This window comes from Acomys minous, assembly GCF_964271855.1.
Source record: "Acomys minous genome assembly, chromosome: 10".
Lineage (NCBI taxonomy): Eukaryota > Metazoa > Chordata > Mammalia > Rodentia > Muridae > Acomys > Acomys minous.
In genome coordinates this window covers 49,257,839-49,279,960 of record NC_140491.1, presented here as the reverse complement: position 1 = coordinate 49,279,960, position 22,122 = coordinate 49,257,839, and the positions used below count along the sequence as shown (strand labels likewise).

Here is a 22,122-nt window from a genome sequence, read left to right as displayed (position 1 = left end):
TTTGGGCAGACTGTGGCTTGTGGACCCAATACCCAGGATCCCCCAAACTGGTGGTCTCACTGTATATGTGGGATAAAGGGGCTCTTATCTGATGCCATGCGCTGGTGTGGCAGCTGGGAGAGGCACGAACAAACTTTGGAAGTTGCAGCCTATATACAGATGAGGACTCAGGTCTGCGTGGGTAAATGTGTATTTAGGGCACACAGAGAAAAGAAAGCCCATAAGATATGGAAGAAGACCTGGCAGCCAGGCTGATGTGGAATTTTCCTCATTCCAGTGTTGCCTAGAAATGTCGGGGGCAGAGGGACTCTGACGTGGTCCATGCCCCTCTGGATGGCCAGCTGGTTTTGTATTGCCCACAGCTGGGGCTAACTCCAAGCGAGTTCCCATCCTTGGTTCTGCTTTGGGATGAAGGACATCCTGAACCTAGACAGTCACCAACTTTCCTACTTGCTCACCCTCTTGATGCCCATCCTTAAAAGAACCGTTTTAAGTGACAGGACTCTTTGGAGCCAAGCCCCTACCCTGAGTCGGCCCAGGGATCCTGGCCTTTCTGCACCTGTTTTCCCTGGGTACCAAAAATGTCTTCCTGGCCTTCACAGAGGCAACAAGAAAGACCTATGTTCCACTGGACCCTGAGGAGCTCCAGTGCTCTCCATAAAAGGCTGGCCTCTAGTCCTACAATCTTTCTCCTCAGCCCAGGCTCCCCTCCCCAACACTACCACCAAGCCCCAGGCACCCTCTATTCCCTTCTAAGCCTGGCTGAGGACAATGGACCCCTTGGCCCTTCGGGGACAAATGGGCCTTGTTGGGCTGGCGGCGGGGGCGTGATATTGCTCCCTAGGGAGCTGAATACGGCTTCTGTGCCTCTCAGGCAGGCGCGCAGTGGACAAGATAGGGGGAGGGAGCCGTGGTGGCCATTGGCTGTGGCGCCAGGGGCCGGGCCAGGCTGCCAGCCTCACCTAGCCAAGAGTGTTGAGAGCCCGTGAGGCAGCCGCTGCGGCGGCGGGGCGGAGGCTTGGTCCAGGCCTGCCAGAGCGCGGGGCCCCGGCAAGTGCGCCCCGCCGCCCAGTGTGCGCCCCAGCGGCGGCGGCGGCAGGGGGCGCCGGGGCCGACCCCTGTCACCCCGAGCCCAAGGAGAACCAAGGGCCAAGGTATGTCGGGAGGTCTAGCGCTCAATCCGGCTGTGCCCTGCCTCAGCCTACTGCCTGAGCCCTCTGCCTACACTACCCCAATAGATTGGGACAGCGAGCTCTCCCAGCGAGGGGTGTAGGAAGGCTGCGTTGTGTCCTGCAGGCTCAAGGCTGGTTGCTTGCCCTGCTCTGGGTACTCCTCCACCTGGACCCCGGAGTCCCTGAAAGTGGAGAGGGTGGGGCTTGAAAAGCCTGGCTGCTGCACTCTCCTGAAACTGTGAGTCCATTAATGATTAATCCTCTTGGACACCATGGCCTGGGCCTAGTGAAGGGGGAGGGGCAGGGATCGTCCCTCTCCTTTCCCAGAAGGGTCCATCACAGCAGAAACTGGGGGTCGTGGGCAGTGACAGACTCTGGTACTTGGGGAAGACCCCTCGGATCCATGTCTTCCTTTCCCCCTCCCCCCAGGAGGTGAGGACGGGAAAGATGCCTTATGCAATTGCACAGTTCCGGATGGAGTCCTGGACCAGTGCTCCATAAAGGGTTCCCCAGGTTGGTCTGTTCCCTTAGTGAAAGTCCCTTCTTTTCCCAGGGGAGCCCCTGCTCCTTCCCCCTGAGCTGCCTGTAGTCACACATCTGGCTGCAGGAACCGACACTGGGAAGGGCAGTTGGCCTGACATCTGACACCTGTGGTTACTGGGGTGACGGTGAAGATGCCATGGAAATCTAGAAGAGGGAGGTGTGGAGGGAGCCCCAATCAGAAAAACTCAACCTCTTCCTCTTTGGAGCGGGTGACCTGAGGGCCAGAGGGTCCTGCAGGCAGCACTGGCACCCCTCAGCTCATCTGCACTGTGCCCTACAAGGCACCGTAGCTACTTACCTAGAGGGAGATTGCTGAGTCTTGGGGACTCAGTGAATTGCTGAAGAAGCCTGGCTGTGGTTGGGCACGTCTTTGGTCCCAATACTTGGGAGGCGGAGGCAGAGGCAGGCGGATCGCCGTGAGTTCGATGCTAGCCTGGTCTACAAGGGCAAGTCCAGGATAGTCAGGGCTACACGGAGAAACCCTGTGTCGAAGAAAAAACAAAACAAAAAAACAAAAATTGCTGAAGGGCACCCAGCTCAGAAGTGGTTCAGTTTACTCCAGATCAGAGATTTTTCAGTATCCCAGCCTCACCCAGGACTCCTCCGCCCAGCTCCTAGCTCTTTCATCTTCTCTGCTCTCTGAGCCCTCCCATGCAGATATGAGTGCTCTATCTGCATGACAGAACAGGGCATCACATGCAAGTACAGATGGTTGTGCGCCACCATGTGGTTGCTGGGAATTGAACTCAGGACCTCTGGAAGAGCAGCCAGCGCTCTTAACCACCGAGCCATCTCTCCAGCCCCCAGATGTTGCTTCTTGCTTAGGAATGGCTCTGCCTAGGGGAGAGTGCCTGCCTCCTTGGCACTTCTTTCCCTTACTGGGTTCTCTGCTGACTTGTCATACAGAGATTAATCCGCCTCCTGCAGTGCCCCCCACTGGGCTCCAAGGCACAGAGTCAGTTACCCTTTGCAGGAGAGCAGTGCCTCACTTGAGAGAATGGCTCACAACTGCTGGGCCCATAGCCCCACCTGTGACTTGTGACCAGCTTCTTTAAAAAAAAAAAAAAAAAAGACATTATTTATACAATATTCTTCCCAAATGCCGGAAGAGGACACTAGCTCTCATTATAGATGGTTGTGAGCCATCATGTGGTTGCTGGGAATTGAACTCAGGACCTCTGGAAGAACACAGTGCTCCTAACCTCTGAGCCATCTCTCCAGGCCCATGACAAGCTTCTTGCTTTGCCTTAACACCGTGAGAAATATGAATGGGTCCAGAGAGGACAACGCAGGATGGAGCAGAAACGCTCCCAAGGGTCTCCGGACTGGAGACCTCTGGGGTCGTCAGGTGGGAGCTAATAGCCTTTTCCAGGAGTTGCTTGCCTTCCACAGCTACCTTCAGGGCAGAGAGGTTAGGCCCTGACTCTCTGGGACACTCCCTGCCTGCCTCAGTTTTGCTGGGTGTGGAATGTGAGTGTCGAGGCAAGTTGATATAAAGGGTGGGATACATTTGTCACTGAAAGGGTAGGGTGGCAAGTACATTGATGTAGATCACAGCCAGCCCCACTGCTGTGTGCCAGGGACGGAGCCAAGGGCATTGCATGCCTCACGTTTCTGGTTCTTCTCATCAAGGCTGAGAGAGCATAGCTGCACCATTAAGTTTTAGGAAAGAGAAAGGGCTTTGCCAGCGACCACCCTGCAGGAGTGGAACAGTGGGTGTTTTTAACCAGGCCACCCCATGCTATGTGTTTATGCAGTCAAGCACATCTTCAGACTGTGACTGGTATTGCAGGATATTATAAAGCACGGCTACTTTTTGCTGAATCCTCCATGCTCAGTCCAGGGGAATCTATATGTTAAAAGGGTTGATGGAGTGGCTTGACTTCTTCCTGACATCTGTGATTTGCCACTTCCCACTTGAGCTGCTTTGTGTACTTGGATCTGCTACCAGGAAGGCTAGTGGTTTTGCATGGGCAGGGTAGTAGTATCTTAGAGAAAGAGAGAGAGAGAGAGAGAAAGGAGAGGAGAGAGAGAGAGGGAGAAAGGGAGAGAGAGGAGGAGAGAGGTAGAGAGAGAGGGCTGTGAATGTGTTTCAAGTTCTGGCTTTGCCACAATTACTAGGCCTTTCTCTATCTGTTATGTAGGGCTGGCATATATACTGTGTGTATATGTGTGTGTGTGTATGTATGTATGTATGTATGTATGTATATATGTATGTATATTGTGGTTGTGTGCTTGCCCTTTGGAACAATAGGTTGCTAGACATGGTGGCACATGCCTATATTTCTATCATTTAGGAAATTGAGGCAGGAGCATAGCCAGTTTGAAATCAGTCAGGAACATAGTGAGCTGCTCTACACAGCGAGACCAGTCACACACACAGACACACACACAGACACACACACACACACACACACACACACAGACACACACACACAGACACACACACACACACACACACACACACACACACACACACGAAGAAAGGAAAAGAAAAAAGAAGGTGACCTGAGGGAAGGAACCCTCTGGCAGTGTATAGTGCAGGCCTGGAAAAAAAAAGGGGAAGCGTGGGGGGGGGGGGGGTCTAAAAAAAAAAGGGTTGCTGTTTGATTAAAAAGAGGAATGGTCCTGAAGTCCTGACGTGTGTCAGTTCTTCAGGCTGGAGTTATCACAGGAGTCTTTGTGGGCACTGCAGAAGGCAGGGGCAGGTGTTAGGAGGTTCAGTCCTGTTCTAGCATCCCTGAAGTGGGCAGTCACCTGTGCTGAAGTTAGAACCACCTGGAGCAAAGGGCTGCGAGTCATATCTCCCCTGCATCAGGTAGAGGAGGAGTGAAACGTCATGTTGGTTATGTATCTGACAGCAATGGCTTGTCTGTGAAAACTAAACAGTTAGTCTGACCTAGTCTGACCTGTGAGGTGGATCCAAGAGTTAGTATTACCATTGGCCGCGATCCATAAACACTTTTTAGGTTAAAAGCGTTGTTCTTGTTGGGGGTGGGGTCTCTCTTTTCTTTAGCTCTTAATCTTTCAGGCTGGTAGCCTTGTTATTTGGGGCTGCTGATCCTGGCAAGAAAAGGTTCATGGGGGCCACTGCTCATGGCAAAAAAAAAAACCCTTGCAGGTAGCCTGGCTATTTGGGGCCACTGAGCATGGTGAGAAACTCTATCAGGCTGGCAGCCTGGCTACTTGGAGTTGATGGTTGTGGAAGGAAAAAAAAAAAACCTCTAGAGGAAAAGAGAAGTAGCAGAGATTTGAACTCTGGACTTTCAGATCCAAGGTCTGAGGCTTTATCAATTGAGCTATCTAGTCCTTCTGAGGGAAGGAAAGGGTGGGTTTAAGAGGATGTATTGAGCCCTTTCTACCTCCTCTGCCGACATGGTGCCCCTGAAAAACCTTGTGGTGAAGTGGGGCATGGGGAAGAAGCAGGTTTTGAAGTTCACCCTTGACGGCATTATCCTGTGGAAGGTGGGCTCATGGATGCTGGCAGTTTTGAGCAGTTCCTGTAACCAATTTTGGCTTAAAGGCATAAACTGTTAGGGAAAACAAGTATTTAAACAAGTTTTTGAGAAACTTATGGCTTCACCCCCAACCACCCTCAGGAATGTGTAGGGGAAGACTGGAGAGGGGGTCAGGATTCCCACTCCTGACGTCCTGTGCCCTGTGAGTGGGCAACCCAAGGGACGAGCCAGTTTGGGTGGATGCTGTTGCCACTGCCACCAGCACAGTGACCTAGGGAAGGTCCAGTGGTGTCCCAATGGCACCTGCTTTGCCCACAATGCATAGCAGGATTGGCGTCCATGCACGTAGCAGCCAGGACCTGGAGCAAGGCGGCACGGTGCAGACAGAGCTGGGCTGTCGTTCTGCGGCTGTTGTTTGGGAAGTGGAAGTGCGGAAGTGCGTTTTTCTCTGGCAGAAAAGAGTTAAGTAAGTGAGTGTGAACCAGGCCGGGAAGAAGACGGCCTGGCCTGACGTGGGTGGGTCAGTGCTTGCTTTGTGAGCAAAAGGTAGTGGAGGCCCTCTGAAACAGAGAAGCCGAGGTGGGAGCCCCGTTTTGTCCTCGCGGACATGATGGCTGCTTCAAGAAGGGCCAGCTGCTTGCTCCTGCAGATGGACCACTTGTGATGAGCCGAGCAGCGCAAGAAAAATGGTGGCCATCCCACTTGGCCTGCTGGTGAACTACGAGTTCTGGTGAACTGGGCTCTTGTGATCCAGAGGAAAGAGTTGTTCTACTCCAAGCTTGAATTACACAGAGATGAATCTGGTTAAAACGACCTGTTGGTTAGCCTGGCGTGGTGGCACACGCTTTTAATACCAGTACTCAAGGGCGGGGGGGCAGGGCAGGGGCAGGTGGATCGCTGTGAGTTCGAGGCCAGCCTGGTCTACAAAGCGAGTCCAGGACAGCCAAGGCTACACAGAGAAACCCTGTCTCGAAAAACAAAAGGAAAAACAACAACAAAGTGACCTGTTGGTGTGTCTGCTGGGCTCTTGTGGAAGAGGCTCCCTGGTTAAAAAGTATATCAAATACCCACAGGGTGTCATCTCAGTCCTGATTTCTCGTGGGGTTAATATTAACTGGGAATGCTTGGGGTTCCTGAAATTCTGGCTCCAGATCGGAGTCATGAGTAAGAGAGGCAGAGCACGCCGCGGTTTTGATTTGAGGGTTTTGTTGTTTTTTTTTAACAGAATCACGGAGGTTGAGAAGCTGTCGCCTCTTAGAGAGTAGGGAGTGAGAGGCCATGGAGTTTCGGCTTCTCTATTTTTTTGGTGAGCTTCTGAGAGGTTGGGCTGTCAGGGTCCAGAAAGAGGGTGAGGGAACCTTAGGCCAGCATTAGAGAGTGCCCCAACAAGCGGTTTCAGTTGTTCTGCAAACCACACCCAGTCCCTCACAAAGGCACAGATAGGACTTACCTCCCCCAGAGTGTGGAGATTTAGGCTTTTTAGGCTAGGGGACACCTACCCTCCCCCCCACTCTATCTGGAGGTTCTGTTGCCCTATGTTATTGGTGTCAGTTGGCGGGGGGGGGGGGGGGGGGCCTGGGTTCCACGTTGGAGGAAGTAGGGGGTGGTTTAGGTGCTGCGTGGTTGGACCTTCAGATCAAAGGGCCCTGTTCTCACTCAGGGTCAGCTTAGAGCGGGCTCTCGGGAGGAGGCCTACGCACTAGGCCAGGGTGTAAAAAGAGTTTCCCACGGAATGTTACAGTTTAGGTCTTTTAGAATGAAACTGCCAGTATTAGACAGGAGTAGAAACTCGGGTGTTCCAAAGGCCTGGGATGGTACCACGGTGCTAAAGCTCTTTGGTTAAGCTGCTGTGCTAATCTTGGCAGGGGGTGCGGATGAATACCCAGCAAGGCTAGTTTGGTGAGACTCAGGCCCAGCGGGTGCGTCACCAGCCGGCAGTGGAGAGGGCTTCAGCGGAAGTCAGGCCCCAGTTCTTCTGGAAGCTCAGCGAATTTGGCGTTCAGTTCTTCACAAGCCCTTCCTTCCCCAGAATAAATGGACTGAGAGAGCCAGCATCTTGATTCATGAACCGGGATTTATAAACTTTGGGCGGAGGGGAGGGATTTCTGGATGTATGTGTCAGATTCGATGGGGCTATGGGTGCCAGGGTACTTGATTTACATGAAGCAATATAGTCCCTCATTTGCATGCAGCAGCACGAGGGTCCTATCACAAGAAGAACATAGTACTTAATTATCCTATGGGTGGCGGAAGATCTCCTTAGCATAAGGTGGGATATTTCCAGGAATCCCCAGGTGCTTGCTGCCTGGGTTCTCTCAGGAAAGAAAAGATTATGCCTATAATCTTCCCTGAGGCTATGTGACTTTCCTTAGGGGACCTGGGGGTTCCCAGATCAGGCGAAGAGAGAACCCCTCTACGAAAGGGAGTTGATTGTCATCGACAGAGCTCCATTGGCTATCTGGAAACGCCAGACTTCAACCTTAAAAAGGAGGGTTACACATAGATTAAACCGCTGAGTTCGTCACACCTCCGAGCTCTGTTCCGTCAGTAGCTCTGCCTTCCCGTGTAGGACACTAAGGTTTGGAAGGAGCGGCCTGCCTGCCTTAGGAACATGAGGGGTGGCCTGTGTGTGCAGGTCAGAGGACAACTTCCAGGAATTGGCTCTCCCTCCACTGTGTGAGTTATAGGGTTCAAACGCAGGTTATCAGACTTGGTGCAAACACCTTCACTTGCTGAGCCATCTTGCTGACCCGTTATTTATAAATTCTTGCTTTTTTTTTCCCCCAAAGCAATACAGATCCTGATAAAATCTGAACTCATATATTCACATTATATTTACAGAATCAAATTGTGTCATTGATGGTAAATGGCCCCATTCCCTGGGGAAGTATACTTTATATCTGATATCATTTCAGACCCTCTAACCTAAGTACAAGTGTACAGTTTCACTCTTACGCATACATTAATTCTCTACAGTGTGTAACAAGGCAGCTCTTTTAACATCTGCCCTCAGTTGTTTACTTGTCAGTGACATGAACATAAAAGGTCTATGCTAGGCAGTTTGCTTTCTGCCTAGGGATGGTACTACCCACAGTGGGATGAGCACTCTTACATGATAAAAAAAAAATCCCACAGGTATTTGGCTGACAGCTTGGGATGTAGCACTGGCCTCCCTGGACCACAGCACCTTCTGTGTGCTGACCCTGAGGAAATACTTCTCAGAAGATTTTGTCTCAGTGATGCTGGTCTTAATCACCCCTGATGTCTCAGCCCTGGCTACAAGCACCACTGTCCCTTTTATAATTAAGATGAGATATGATATTAGATGAGTTTATTAAATGGGCATGGGGAGAGAAGGAGGGGGAGGGGAGAGAGAGAGAGAGAGAGAGAGAGAGAGAGAGAGAGAGAGAGAGAGAGAAGGTAGGTAGGTAAGGGAGTAAGAGAGAGAGCCACAAGGAGGATTTGGCCTTTTATAATCTTGGGCATGGCCACGCCCCCATGTCCGTTAGGCAATGACATCATAGGTAGACAGACAGAAGCAGAATCCTAACAGTCACAGTAAAGCAAAGGTTTTGCTTCCACAAATTCATAATCTAAAATATCACATAAACAGCCCTAGTGAAACTTCATGAGCCAGGTCTCCGATATCTACATTTCTCTTAGCATTATCTTATCTTCCAATTTCCCACAGATCAGCCAGCCCGTCAGTTTTTGAGCACTCTGTGGCTCTTCCCACCCAAAGTTCCAAATACACAACTTTCCAAAAAAGAAAAAAAGAAAAAAGAAAAAGGAAGGAAGGAAGGAAAGAAGGAAAGAAGGAGCTGGAGAGATGTCTAAGCAGTTAAGAGCACTGGCTGTTCTTTCAAAGGACCTGGGTTCAGTTCCCAGCACTCACGTGGCAGCTTCACAACTGCCTGTAGCTCCAATTCCAGGGGAATCTGGCGCCTTCACAGACACACGTGCAGACAAAAGACCAATGCACATAAAATAAAAATAAATAAATCTTTTATTTTTATTTATTTATTTTGGTTTTTCTTTCTTTTTTTCTAAAGATTTATTGATTTATTTATTATTTCTACAGTGTTCTGCCTGCATGTGTGCCTGCACCCCAGAAGAGGGCACCAGATCTCATTGTAGATGGTTGTGAGCCACCATATGGTTGCTGGGTATTGAACTCAGGACCGTTGGAAGAACAGACAGTGCTCTTAATCTCTGAGCCATCTCTCCAGCCCCCTATTTTGGTTTTTCAAGACAGGGTTTCTCTGTGTAGCCTTGGATGTCCTGGAACTCGCTCTGTAGACTAGGCTGGCCTCGAACTCGGAGATCTACCTGCCTCTGCCTCCTTAGTGCTGAGATTAAAGGCGTGTGCCACCACCCGCCCTGCTAGATACATCTTTAAAAAGAAAGAAAGGTCAAGAAGAGACTTGATACTCTATGAGCATATACAGGGGGAGGAAGTTCCCCTCAGTCACAGTCATAGGGGAGGGGAGTAAGGGGAAAATGGGAGGGAGGGAGGAATGGGAGGATACAAGGGATGGGATAACAATTGAGATGTAATATGAATAAATTAATAAAATATATTTTTAAAAAGCAAAGCAAAAAATAAATAAAATTTGGAAGTTAAAAAAAGAAAGGAAGGGGCTGGAGAGATGGCTCAGCGGTTAAGAGCACAGTCTGCTCTTCCAAAGGTCCTGAGTTCAATTCCTGGCAACCACATGATGGCTCACAACCATCTGTGATGTGATCTGATGCCCTCTTCCAGCCTGCAGGTGTATATGCAGCCAGAGCACTGTATAAATAATAAAAAATAAATCTAAAAAAAGAAAAAGAAAGGAAGGAAGGAAGGAAGAAAGAAAGAAAGAGTGACATGGTCTGGTCTGTCACAGCCACACCTTTGTTTTCTGGCACCAATTTCTGTTCTAGTTATGTTTCTCTGGCTGTGATAAACACCATGACCAAAAGCAACATGTGGAAGAGAGGATTTATTTTAGCCTCCCAGTTACATCTACTATTGGGGATGCTGAGACAGGCGCTCAAGGCAGGAGGCTGAAGCAGAGAATACTGTGTAGTGCCCAATCCCAAGCTCACATTAGGCAGCCTTCCCAGGCCCACGTCCCTAGAGATTTTCCCTATGTATTTCCCACTTTGGGCTGGGCCCTCCTGTATCAATTAGCAATCAAGAAAATACACACATGACCACAAACCAATCAGGCGATGCACACATCCCATTCCTGATGTCTGACTCACACTGGCTGCCTTCAGACGAGGTTCGGCCCGGAAGGCACAAAAGCTGATGCGTGTTAGAAAAATAAATAAATAAAACCAACTCACGTCCTAGCTCTGTGGGGCACCTCAAAGGTGGTCCATGAAGAGAGCTCACACATCTGGGCCCTTTAAGGACTCAAGACTGGGCCTTGAAGTGGAAGACAATGGGAAAGGGAACAGAATAATACATCAGAAACAGCAAAGCAAAGCCTTAAAGGGAGAGGGGACTTCTCTTAGAAAACCCAGAGAGGAACTTAAGATAGCTGGCTCAGAGTGAGAATAAAAGGGGCTCCCCTGCTCCCCACCCCTCTGTGTGAGTTTCTCTCTCCCCCTCCCCCACTGCTCCCAATAAACCTGCATTTATTTATTTATGTTCAGTGGTGTTTGCCTGAATGTGTGTCTGTGTGAGGGTGTCAGGTTTTAGAGTTACAGACAATTGTGAGCTGCCCTGTGGGTGCTGGGAATTGAACCCAGGTTCTTTAGAAGAGCAGTCAGTGCTCTTAACTGCTGCTGAGCCATTTCTGCAGCCCCTAAACCTGCACTTATTAAAAACAAAACAAAACAAAACAATAAAAGGGTAGACTCCGCAGACAGATGGAGGAGGATGACCTTGACTGTCCCAGAGTTTACACTATTATTAACTGTGATTTCCTGTGTCTTTTTTCTTTCTCTCCCCTCTCTCTCTCTCTCTCTCTCTCTCTCTCTCTCTCTCTCTTTCTTTCTTACTTTCAGACAGGGTTTTTCTGTGTAGCCTTGGCTGTCCTGGACTGGCTTACGTAGACCAAGCTGGCCTTGAACTCACAGAGATCCACCTGCCTCTGCCTCCCTGAGTGCTGGGATTACAGGTGTGTGCCACCGCACCCTGTGATCGCCTGTGTCTTTAGAGCCTTCTACTCGAGCCATTTACGAGAGTGTGGACATCAAGGAAGGAGTGCACTCAATGACGTCCCTCTGATGTGGGACAGAGTTAAGAGGAAACTGAGCTGAACCCAAGCTTGCTGCGGTGGCTAAACAGGAATGTTAGGCTAGGAGACTAGACACGGTCTTCCTCTAAGGCCCTGGGGCCGCACTCCAGCCAATCCCATATGTGTAAAATGGGTCCAAGCTACGTGCCTGACCCTATTACTTGCTTAGGCAGGCTGCCCAGAGTGGCACACACTCTTTGATGAAGGGCTTCGGGCTCAGAAATGCCATGCTTCCACTGGCCTTCTCACTCTGTTAGCTATTACCCTGGGGCTCCTGTAGTGAGCAATAAACTTCCATGGCTGCTGTGTCTTAGCATCTTCAGGTCCGAGTTTCTGGCAGGTGTTCATTTGGCCTGTGACTTTGTGGCCTCTCTACTCTGCCTCGGTAAGCCTTAGTTTCTTTCTTTCTTTCTTTTTTCCTTTCCTTTTCTTTTTCTCTTTCTTTCTTTTTTCTTTTTTCTTTTTTCTTGTCACTGGCCTGAGGGGAGTCCTTGGTCCCCCAGAGCAGCAGGAAAGCTTGAATGAGCTGCCCCCATAGGTGGATCCAGTTTTCCCCCACAGCCTTCAACTTTGCAGTGGCTGTGCCCTTGGCCCAAGGGCACTTAAAACCTGGCTGAGCTCTTGGGTAAATGAGCTACCTAGCTATTAGGGTCTAGAGAGGGGCAGAGAACACCCAGGGCTGTCTAGCCAGAGGACAGAAGACCAGGGCGCCACCTGGGCATTCCATTCACTATAGGGGGGTGTGGGGAATAGGAGATCATAAATATTCATAAGCACTGGGGGTTGGGGGGGGTGGACAATGGAGTCAGCCAGCCGCCTGCTGGGTGTCATTGGAGCATTCTTGTTCTGACTGCAGAGGCAGCCTGGGTGTTAGAAGAGGAAAGGGGCAGCCAGCCACAGCTCAAGGTGAGTGTGTCTCCTCTGCCTCAGCACGGAGAGCAGAGGGTCCGTGTTCGGTGCTCACACTCTCAGCCGGCTTTACCATCCTGGGCAAGTGCAGGCTGTAGTGGGTAAGTCCTGCTTCTCCTTTGGTCCTGCAGGGTCCTCGCTGAGCAGGAGGAGGTTTTGGGGTCTGGCTCGCTAACAATTATTGGAAGGATGTGGCAGGGACAGCCAATGAGAATAAGGACCTATGAGGGAAATGACAAGGGAGCCATCTGTCCAAGAACCCGGGTCTGTCACCACCATGGGCAGGAGGAGGTAGAAAACCCAGATTCTAGCCGTGCCTTCCACTCCCCCGTGCTGGGTGCCCTTGAAGATATTCTTGGCTTTTCTGAGGTTTGGCTTCCCTGGCTTTTTTGGAAACCAAGGTCTCGGGGCCATTGGTTGTCAGTTCAGCAAATGTCTGTCCTGTGGCAGCCTTGTGCCTGCGTGTGTTCCGTTTGAACATTCAGCATCCCATGATGACATTGCACTGGTATTATTTTGGAGAAGAAATTAAGAAGGAAACAGGCTTGCTTAGGGCATACAGCAAGCTAGAGTGTGTGTGTGTGTGTCTTAACACTTAAATTTTATATTTAGTTACTATAGGGAAGAGGTGAGAGTGTGGAGACCAGCGGATAATTTCTGGGACCTAGGGAGCAAACTTAGGTTGACAGATTTCGTAGCAAGTACCTTTACCAGTTGAGCCATCTCGCCCTCCTCATATTTAGTTTCTATGGGCCTCTGGATAGCTCAGTCAAGCCTCAAACCCGGCATCCTCCACCAAACTGTTGGGATTGCAGGTGTGCACCACCATACCTGGCTTCAGAGCTGGGCTTTGGGACCAGAACCCAGCCGGGGGGGGGGGGGGGGGACGGGGGGCAAGGTGGCTCTCTTTCTGGTTCTCTTGTGTGGCTCTCACACGCATGTTCCTGTGCATGCATGATCCTCACGTATGACTTCCATGTTCAGTTCGCTCATGGTAGGGCATGAGAAGTTTATTCACTTGTCCCTTTGAGACAAGGCCTTGATCTGCAGCCCACTTTCTCTGGCCGCTAAGCCTACATCCTCAGTCTTCTGAGTGCTCAGACCCTAGGCGTGGCCCACCCGCCACACCCAGAAAAGAATAGCACGTATATTATAATTATTATCATCCCTACCATTATCATCAGCATTGCCATTCTCAGTGCTGGGGGGGGGGGCGGCGGGGAGAGGCAGAACCCAGGGGCTTGTCTGTGCTAAACACTTTACCACAAAAACTACATAGCTAAAGCTTCGTGGGGCCTTTGACATACGTGCCATGTATGACCCTCATGGTATGTGAGGGCACCCGTAGGCTACTTCCCTGTGTAGCTGTCACTGATGTGGTAGGTGCCCGAGCAAGGATCTTAATTTATACTCTTCACCCAGATACCCAGAGCGTGGGGCGTCATTTATCAAACATTTATCAAACATATCACCAAGTGCCAGGCTCAAGGAGATGACTCACCTGCAGCCGGTCGTTAAATGTGTGTGTGTGAATGTGTGCATGTGTGTGTGTGTGGTGGTGGGGGGGGAGGGGTGCCTCTCCTGTGGTGAGATAGGAGTGGGTCCTGATCAGCAATGACGACAATGATTGTCACTGCTATTAATAATTCATACTCTGATCACCTGTCATTGGAACCCCATAGCTTCGGGGTTGCTCTCCTTCAAGCCAGGCTCTTGGGTACTGGCCAGCTCTAGTCTAGCCTTAGTTTGCCCAGGGGCTCTCCCATTGCTCAGGGAAGGGCCTGCCTTCCCTTCGTGGCTACTGTGTATCCACCCTTTGCTGGAGGAGACTGAGACTCAAGCGAGCCCGAGTTTTATTGCCAAATTCAGAGGCCAGGCAGCAAGATGGGTGAGGAGCCTTGGGATCCCTCAAGAAGCTGGTCCAGGAGAGCCAGCCAACCACTGTCCCTTTCTTCTTCTCATCCCTTCATATTATTGGCTGTCAGCTCTGCCCACCAAGGGCAGAAAATTCTCTGCTCCTAGGAGCCTCGTTCTCCCATATACAAAATGGGGTGATGGTACGCCACAGCGGCATCCACTGAGTAGAGTCAGTTAGTGGCTATGGAAAAGCTCCTGCCCCAGGCCTGGCTTCTAGCAGAAATTCAAGCGGCCTCCATCAGGCCTCAGTACTCTCAGGGACTTGGTGAGGTTTGGAAAAACCCAAGCAGGAGAATGAGTGAATCGGTGAATCAGTGATGTTTCCCCGGGTGAGGGAACACACCGCCCCCCCCCCCCCGGGGTGGGATCAGGAAGCACCCCCCCACACACACACACCATTGGCAGTTTAGGATGCTGGTCTGCCCCCTACTGCCAGTCCTCCACCATAGCCCTCTACCACGGCAGCTTCTCGGAGTTCCGGAAAGTACCCCGGTGAGTGGGGCTGAACAGGGTGGGCCCCCCGGCTTAGCAGCGAACCAGCTATGAGAAGGTGACACCTCTAACACTAGAGAAACGAAAGACCTAGTGCTCACTGTCTGTTCCGGGCTGAACCTTGGGCTGTGAGCCAGCTTTCCGGTACCCCCAGCAGAAGGCTGGAGGCTGATTGGAACTCACCGCGCAGGTCTTCCCAGTCCGGTACCACCGTTCCTTGCCCAGAATTTAGGAAGGCTGTAGCCAACACTGAGTGATACTGGTGTACTGACCGCTCAGGAGCCTCCCCAGGGGTCCAGCCAGACTCCTCTCCTCAACTTCTTTTCAGTTTATAGATGAGAAACAGACTCCAAAGGGATCCCTGGCTTTGTCTGAAGTCCTTGTCAAAGCGCAGCCCTGAAGGGGTCCAGCTGGGCGTGGTGGCGCACGCCTTTAGTCACAGCACCTCAGAGGCAGAGGCAGGCGTATCTCTGTGTGCTGAGGCCAGCCTGGGCTACAAAGTAAGCTCCAGGACAGCCAGAGCTACGGAGTGAGGCCCTGTCTCCAAACAAACCAACCAAATGCTGGGGTCCACACCTTCCCTTCCTGTTTTTTGTTTGTTTAGTTTGGTTTTCGTGGCACTGTCTTATAATGTAGCCCAGGCTGGCCTGAACTCTTGACCCTCAGCTTCCCCTGGGATTACAGTCATGAGTCACCACATCTGGTTGCACTCTGTAAACTTTAAAATGTGTCTGGGTGCCCAGCTCAGTGGTAGAATTATTTATTTTATTTTTTTAAATAATTTATTTAATTTTATTTTATGTGCATTGGTGTGAGGGCAAGGGTGTCCTATCCTTTGGAACTGGAATTACAGACAGTTGTGAGCTGCCATGTGGGAGCTGGGAGTTGAACCCCAGGTCCTTTGGAAGAGCAGTGTTCTTAACCACTGAGCCATCTCTCCAGCCCCCAGTGGTAGAATTCTTGCCTGGAATACCGGAGGCCCTAGGCTTATCCCAGCATTGCTTAGGGGAAAAGGGGGTTGCGGGCAAAAATCTCAAACCTGACCTAAAGACAACGTATTATCCCTTTCCTTGTTAAACAGTATATGTGATTCCTTTTTAAAATGCAACTGTTGTGAAATGAGTAATTTAGATGAATATTTCTTTCTATACTTCTCCCCAGGTAAGAGGTATCTCCCCAGAATAGACTCCAGAAATGGGGAACACAGGTTGAGATCCTTAACCAAAAATCTAAAATTGAAGATGATCTAGAATCTGCAACTTTTTGAATTGTGAAAACTCCACATCTGACCTCATGTGATAAGTCATAGTCAAAACATAGGTACATTACAGATATTGTATAAAATTATTTCTGGCTATGCATTTTAGGTACATAACTAATGCATTTCATGTTTAGATTTTGGCTGTTACCAAAACATTTTGTATGTGTGTATCCATGTATAGGTATGTGCATGTGTATTTGTATGCACACCCATGCGCAGTGGAGTTCAGAGGTCACCATGAGCAGTCTTCTTTAATTGCTGTCTACCTTACTTTTTGTTTGTTTGGTCTTTCGAGACAGGGTTTCTCTGTGTAGCCTTGGCTGTCCTGGACTCGCTTTGTAGACCAGGCTGGCCTCGAACTCACAGCAATCCGCCTGCGTCTGCCTCCCGAGTGCTGGGATTAAAGGCGTGCGCCACCGCCACCCTGCTTCCTCCCCCTGGCTTTCTGAGGAAGTGGCTCTCAGTGAGCCTGAAACTCAGTGACTGGCTAAGCTGGCCACTGGCCTCCAGTCATCCACCTATCTCTGCTTCCCAAGAGCTAACGCTAGAAGGTGGACACTGCTCCTGGCTCTTGTTTTTTAATGTGGTGCCAGGGAGATGGGGCTCATCTTTATGCCCCAGTAGTTAGAATTTCCCCAGCTGTACCATCTCCCCAGCCCCTTTAAGATATCTCTTTTTGCTTATGAAAAATAACCCCCGAAATAAAAAAGTGCAACGTCGACGGGGCGTGGTGGCACACGCCTTTAATCCTAGCACTCGGGAGGGATGCCAAGGCCAGCCTGGTCTACAGAGTTCCAGGACAGCCAGGCTTACACAGAGAAATCCAGGCTTGAAAATCAAAGTAAGTAAACAGATACATAGACCAGACTGGTGTCAAAATCTCAGAAATGTGCCTGGGATGAAAGGTATGCACTATTTTGCCTGATTAAGATTTATTCTAAAGTAAATGTGTGTGTGTGTGTGTGTGTGTGTGTGTGTGTGTGTGTGTGTGTGTGTGTGTTTCAAGTTGGCTGGCTTTTCTTCCTTCCTTCCTTTTTTTTTAAATCTGTAAATGACTTCTGGGAATGGACTTGGTGCGTATGGTGTACCTTTGCCCCTTGCTGATGATGCGCACTGAGGTTGTTATTTCTCTCCTTCTTTCTGTTTCTAATCGAGTGGCCATGAACACCTGCGGCACACATGACTAATGCACTTGTCTGGCCAAGTGTCTCCATAGACCAGTAACAAGTCAGTGAGCCTCACAGACAGCACTGCCTTCTGCAGACGCTCTCTCCCTGGCCTTCACCCAGCCGCACAGAACGAGCAATGCTGTCACAGGAGAGGGGAAATTTCCTTCTGTGTGGTTTTCTCGTTCTGTCCTTTTCTGTGAGTCGAACGTCCTCATCGAGAGGCCAAGGGCTCTTATGGGCGTGGGCCTGGGAGGGGGCGGGCTTCTCTCAGCAAGCAGTTGTGGGTGCCTTAGCTAACTTTCCCAGGGTGGTGCGGCCTCCAGATGCACTTGGTAGCGTGCCACGCATGTGGTCACAGGGCAGGGTGTATGACCTGCAGCCTCAGGGGCTTGGGAGCATTACCTCCCAAGTGGAAAGTTTCAGACCTTGGCTTTACACCTATGGGGAGGTACACCTCTACTACCCCTCCCCCCTGCCCCCCCCCCCCGCCGCCTTAACTCTCTTCTGGACTCTGATTCTGTAGCTTGGACCTCAACCATTACCACTCACATCCCCGTCTTCTGTGGCTACGGCCACTGTAGCCAGATCAAACTGCACCCCCTGCCCCCAAACAAATAACACAACAAAAATGCACCAAGATATCCTGCTAAAGTGCTATTAGTTTTTGTTGTTGTTGTTGTTTGTTTTGGTTTTGTTTTGTTTTTGGTTTTGTTTTGTTTTTTAGTTTTGTTTGTTTTTAAGACAAGGTTTCTCTACGTAGCTCTGGCTGTCCTGGAAGTCACAGGACCAGGCTGGTCACAGACTCAGAGATCTGCTGCCTCTGGCTCCCTCGGACTGGGATTAAAGGTGTGCATCACCACTGCTTAACCAAGCTAGCAGCTTTCAAGATAAGCACCTTTCTTTCATGCAATATTTAGAACATAACTATACAACTAAATATCTCTTTTTTCTTTTCTTTTCTTTCTTTGTTTTGGTTTTTTGAGACAGGGTTTCTCTGTGTAGCCCTGGCTGTCCTGGACTCACATTGTGGACCAGGCTGGCCTTGAACTCACAGCGAGTTCCTCTTTCTGCTTCCCAAGTGCCTCTTTTCTTTTTTTTTTTTTCTTTTAATTGCAGCCAGGAAGATGGTGTAGGGGATAGAGAAGGCTGGCCCTACCTTCTGAGATAGAAAAGATGGTAGCCTTCCCTAGGAACAGGACCTGGGGCACAGGACTGAGAGGGGTTCCTCTCCTTCTGTACCCCCAGGATGCATTCATTGTAAAGCCCAAAAGGTCCTACAAAAAAGGCAGTTATCCCCCATGTCCGTACTAGCCAGCCGAAAGTTAGAACCATGCTCTGCAGAACCTTCTCCCTGCCGGTCCTGCCTCTCTCCTTGAGCTGTTGTCCGCTGTCATCTGCTGTCATCTGTCCTGCTAACCTTCTGGCCCCGTCAGCATCCTGTTCTGAGCTGTGGCAGCTGTAGAGACCCCTGGACGACCTCCTGACCCTTCTCCTCTGTCTGTGCTGTCCCTCGCAGTTTCCTGAGATGACTCTGCTGTCGAAGAAGCCCTGGGAGTTCAAGGCCAAGGGGCTGGTGCTGGGAGCACTCTTTACAAGTGTCCTGTTGCTGTTCTACTCCTATGTGGTCCCTCCACTCCATCCCAACATGCCCGTCACGTGAGTGGCATCCAACAGTGGGAGGTGGGTAGGGCATCTTCCTGGTCCACAATGGAAGCTTCCGTTTAGACAGCTACCCTGTACCACCTTGCACCGTGCCGTGCGGGCGAGACATTCCGGCAGAACTCTTGGTGCAACCAAGGCCTTGGTATTGCCTCAGTGGTGAGAAGGGCAGAGTCTGGCCCACAGAGCAGGAAAGCCACCTAACACTGTGTCCGGTGCTTAAATTATAACCTGAGGCTCCAGCACAGGCCACAGCAGGGGCTGGGATAGAGCCGGAGTATAATTTGTCCCAGGACACTCATCTGCCACAGAGGCTGGATTCAAACTTCTCAAGCTTGGCCCTATGTGACTGTGCCCACTTCCTAAGCAACCAGGCTATTCCATCTCCTCAGGAGGCTGCTCAGCGTATACCTAGTGCACCCTCTGCCTCAGTTAGCTGCATTAAGGGACTCCGGAAAAAAAAATATTGCCAATAACTGATTTAAAACAAAACAAAACAAAGGGCTGGGGAGATACCTCAGCAGGTTTTGTTGTTGTTATTGTTGGGGTTTTTTGTTTTTGTTTTTGTTTTTGTTTTTGTTTTTTGAGACAGGGTTTCTGTGTAGCCTTGGTTGTTTAGGGGTCACTTTGTAGACCAGGCTAGCCTTCGAACTCACAGCAATCCACCTGCCTCTGCCTCCCAAATGCTGGGATTAAAGGCATGTGCCACCAGGCCAGGTGATACCTCAGCAGTTAAAGCGTGCTGGCTGTTCTTCCAACGGACCCTGGTTCAATTCCCAGCAGCCACCTGGCACCTCACGACTGTCTAGAATGCCAGTTGCAGGGGAATCTGGCACTGTCACACAGAAAGTGCAGGCAGAATACCAGTGTACATAAAATAAAAATAAATTATTTCAAAACGAAACAAAAGCCTAGAAATTTCGGCCCAGTTGCAGTTTAGCTGGTAAAGTGCTTGGTCCAGCTCCTAGCTCCAAGCTCCCTGATGGTGCTGTCACCCACCATGCCTGACCTCTCTCCATCCCTGTCTCCCACAGGACCTCAGAGGCTGCCGCGCCCTGCTCCCCTGCCCCCAGTGAGCCAGTGGCGGCCACTCCAGCCAATGGCTCTACTGGAAGGTGTCAACCTCGGCTAGATATCGTGTTTGTGAAGACGCACAAGACCGCCAGCAGCACGCTGCTCAACATCCTCTTCCGCTTCGGCCAGAAGCACGGGCTCAAGTTCGCCTTCCCCAATGGCCGCAACGACTTCCGTTACCCGTCCTTTTTCGCGCGCAGCCAAGTGCAGGACTATCGGCCCGGGGCGTGTTTCAACATCATCTGCAACCACATGCGCTTTCACTACGACGAGGTGCGCGGGCTGATGCGGCCTGGCGCCGCCTTCATCACCGTCCTCCGGGACCCCGCGCGTCTCTTCGAGTCCTCCTTCCACTACTTTGGGTCGGTGGTGCCGCTGACCTGGAAGCTGTCCAGCCGCGACAAGCTGGCTGAGTTCCTGCAGGACCCGGATCGCTACTACGACCCGACAGGCTACAATGCGCATTATCTCCGCAACTTGCTCTTCTTTGACCTGGGTTATGACAGCAGCATGGACCCGAGCAGCCCGCGCGTGCAGGAGCACATCCTGGAGGTGGAGCACCGCTTCCACCTGGTGCTGCTACAGGAGTACTTCGACGAATCCCTGGTGCTGCTCCGGGAGCTGCTGTGCTGGGACCTGGAGGACGTGTTGTACTTCAAGCTCAACGCGCGGCGTGACCCGTTGGTGCCTCGGCTCTCGGGCGAGCTGTACCGCCGTGCTACTGCCTGGAACCTGCTGGATGCACGCCTCTACCGCCACTTCAACGCCAGCTTCTGGCAAAAGGTGGAGGCCTTCGGGCGAGAGCGCATGGCGCGCGAGGTGGCCAAGCTGCGCCAAGCTAACGAGCACATGCGTCACATATGCATAGATGGTGGCCAAGCAGTGGATGCCGAGGCCATCCAGGACTCGGCCATGCAGCCCTGGCAGCCCCTGGGCATCAAATCCATCCTGGGTTACAACCTCAAGAAAAGCATTGAGCCGCAACACGAGCAACTCTGCCGGCGCATGCTCACTCCTGAGATCCAGTACCTGTCTGACCTCGGCGCCAATCTCTGGATCACCAAGCTCTGGAAGTTCCTTAGGGACTTTCTAAGGTGGTGACGACGTATCTTGGCCCTTCCTGCTGCAGAAGGGTCAGGCCAGGGAGCTTCTGTCACCTACCCTTTCTCCAACCACACCTGGTGCCACCCTGGGGTCCCCCTAGGGTCATAGCTGACCGGGACTGGTCTCTCTGTACAAGAGAGGGCCTAACCGAGAAGTATTTAACTAATTATGCCATTTTTTAAAAAATTAAATCTCCTTTATTTCCAGCCTCCTCTTACATGAGGAGACTCAGAAGTAAAGGAATTTGACGTGTTTTTGTTAATCGGCCTCACTGTGGTGACTGGAGGGGTTCTGGGATGGGACCTTTGGGAGGGTTTCTGTGGGATGGAGCGCAGCAGAGGGCCAGTGACCTAGGGTGCTTGTTACTTGCTGGAGTCCTGTGTGGTTCAGGGATTGCCACAAGCTGCTGAGACGTGGAAAGTCATGCGTGTGGCTGAGCACTGGTTTCATCCCCGCTCCCAGCAGGTGAGTGCTGTGTGGGCATCGTTTTAACACAAACATTATGGTTATCTCATGGGACTAGCCAGGAAGGAGGCAAGGTTTCTGCTAAGGTTGGTTAGCAAGTACGTACTGACCTGTGTGCGGCAGAAGGGATGGCCAGATTAGAGCAGAGATTAAAAACCAAGGTGTGCATGAAGTGTGTGTGTGTGTTTGCAGGTTTGCTCACGTGTGACAGGGAGGCTGGGAGCATTTCACTGCGGCACAGGGCAGTGGCCCCTGAATCACACCAATTCCCACAGTAACTCTTTGAGGCAGACACGATTACTGTCCCTTTCCAGATGTGGGAACTGACCTTCTAAGGGGGAAGGGGGGGGAGGGTCACATCAGACTCAGGGCTGCATGCTAAGCCCTCCTCCTGTACTTTCCATTTTCCGTAACCATTCCCACTACACCCAATGGCTCCTTTCTGGCCTACAACTAGCAGCCTCTGTCCCTCACTGCCATCCCAGACTGCTTCACACCTCTGCTCTTTAATCTCAAAAATGCCTCAGTGTCCACCCAATACCCCACATTTGTCTGAATCCTCTTGTGGATTGTGCCCAGAGATAAAGATGGCTGCCAAGTCATTTGAGCATGGCAAGATGTCACCAGGGTTAGCTGTAACTCCCTGCACAAAGTGGCCACCCCGACCCC

The 22,122-nt window shown here is 51.0% G+C and overlaps 1 protein-coding gene across 7 annotated transcripts; it reads left to right on the top strand.

Moving 5' to 3' along the window:
• Positions 1–958: 958 nt before the first annotated feature.
• On the top strand, positions 959–21,250 carry GAL3ST1 (galactose-3-O-sulfotransferase 1). Of its 7 annotated transcripts, none has more exons than XM_084798075.1 (4): positions 959–1,154; positions 12,260–12,309; positions 18,668–18,807; positions 19,845–21,250. In XM_084798075.1, the coding sequence occupies exons 3-4, from the start codon at positions 18,677–18,679 to the stop codon at positions 20,983–20,985; spliced, it is 1,272 nt and encodes a 423-aa protein (XP_084654201.1). In that variant the 5' UTR covers positions 959–1,154; positions 12,260–12,309; positions 18,668–18,676; the 3' UTR covers positions 20,986–21,250. The 7 variants fall into 7 exon arrangements, with proteins under 7 accessions (XP_084654201.1, XP_084654202.1, XP_084654205.1 ...); XM_084798079.1 differs by lacking the exons at positions 959–1,154; positions 12,260–12,309 and adding exons at positions 1,188–1,410; positions 1,602–1,685; XM_084798076.1 differs by lacking the exon at positions 12,260–12,309.
• Positions 21,251–22,122: the final 872 nt, after the last annotated feature.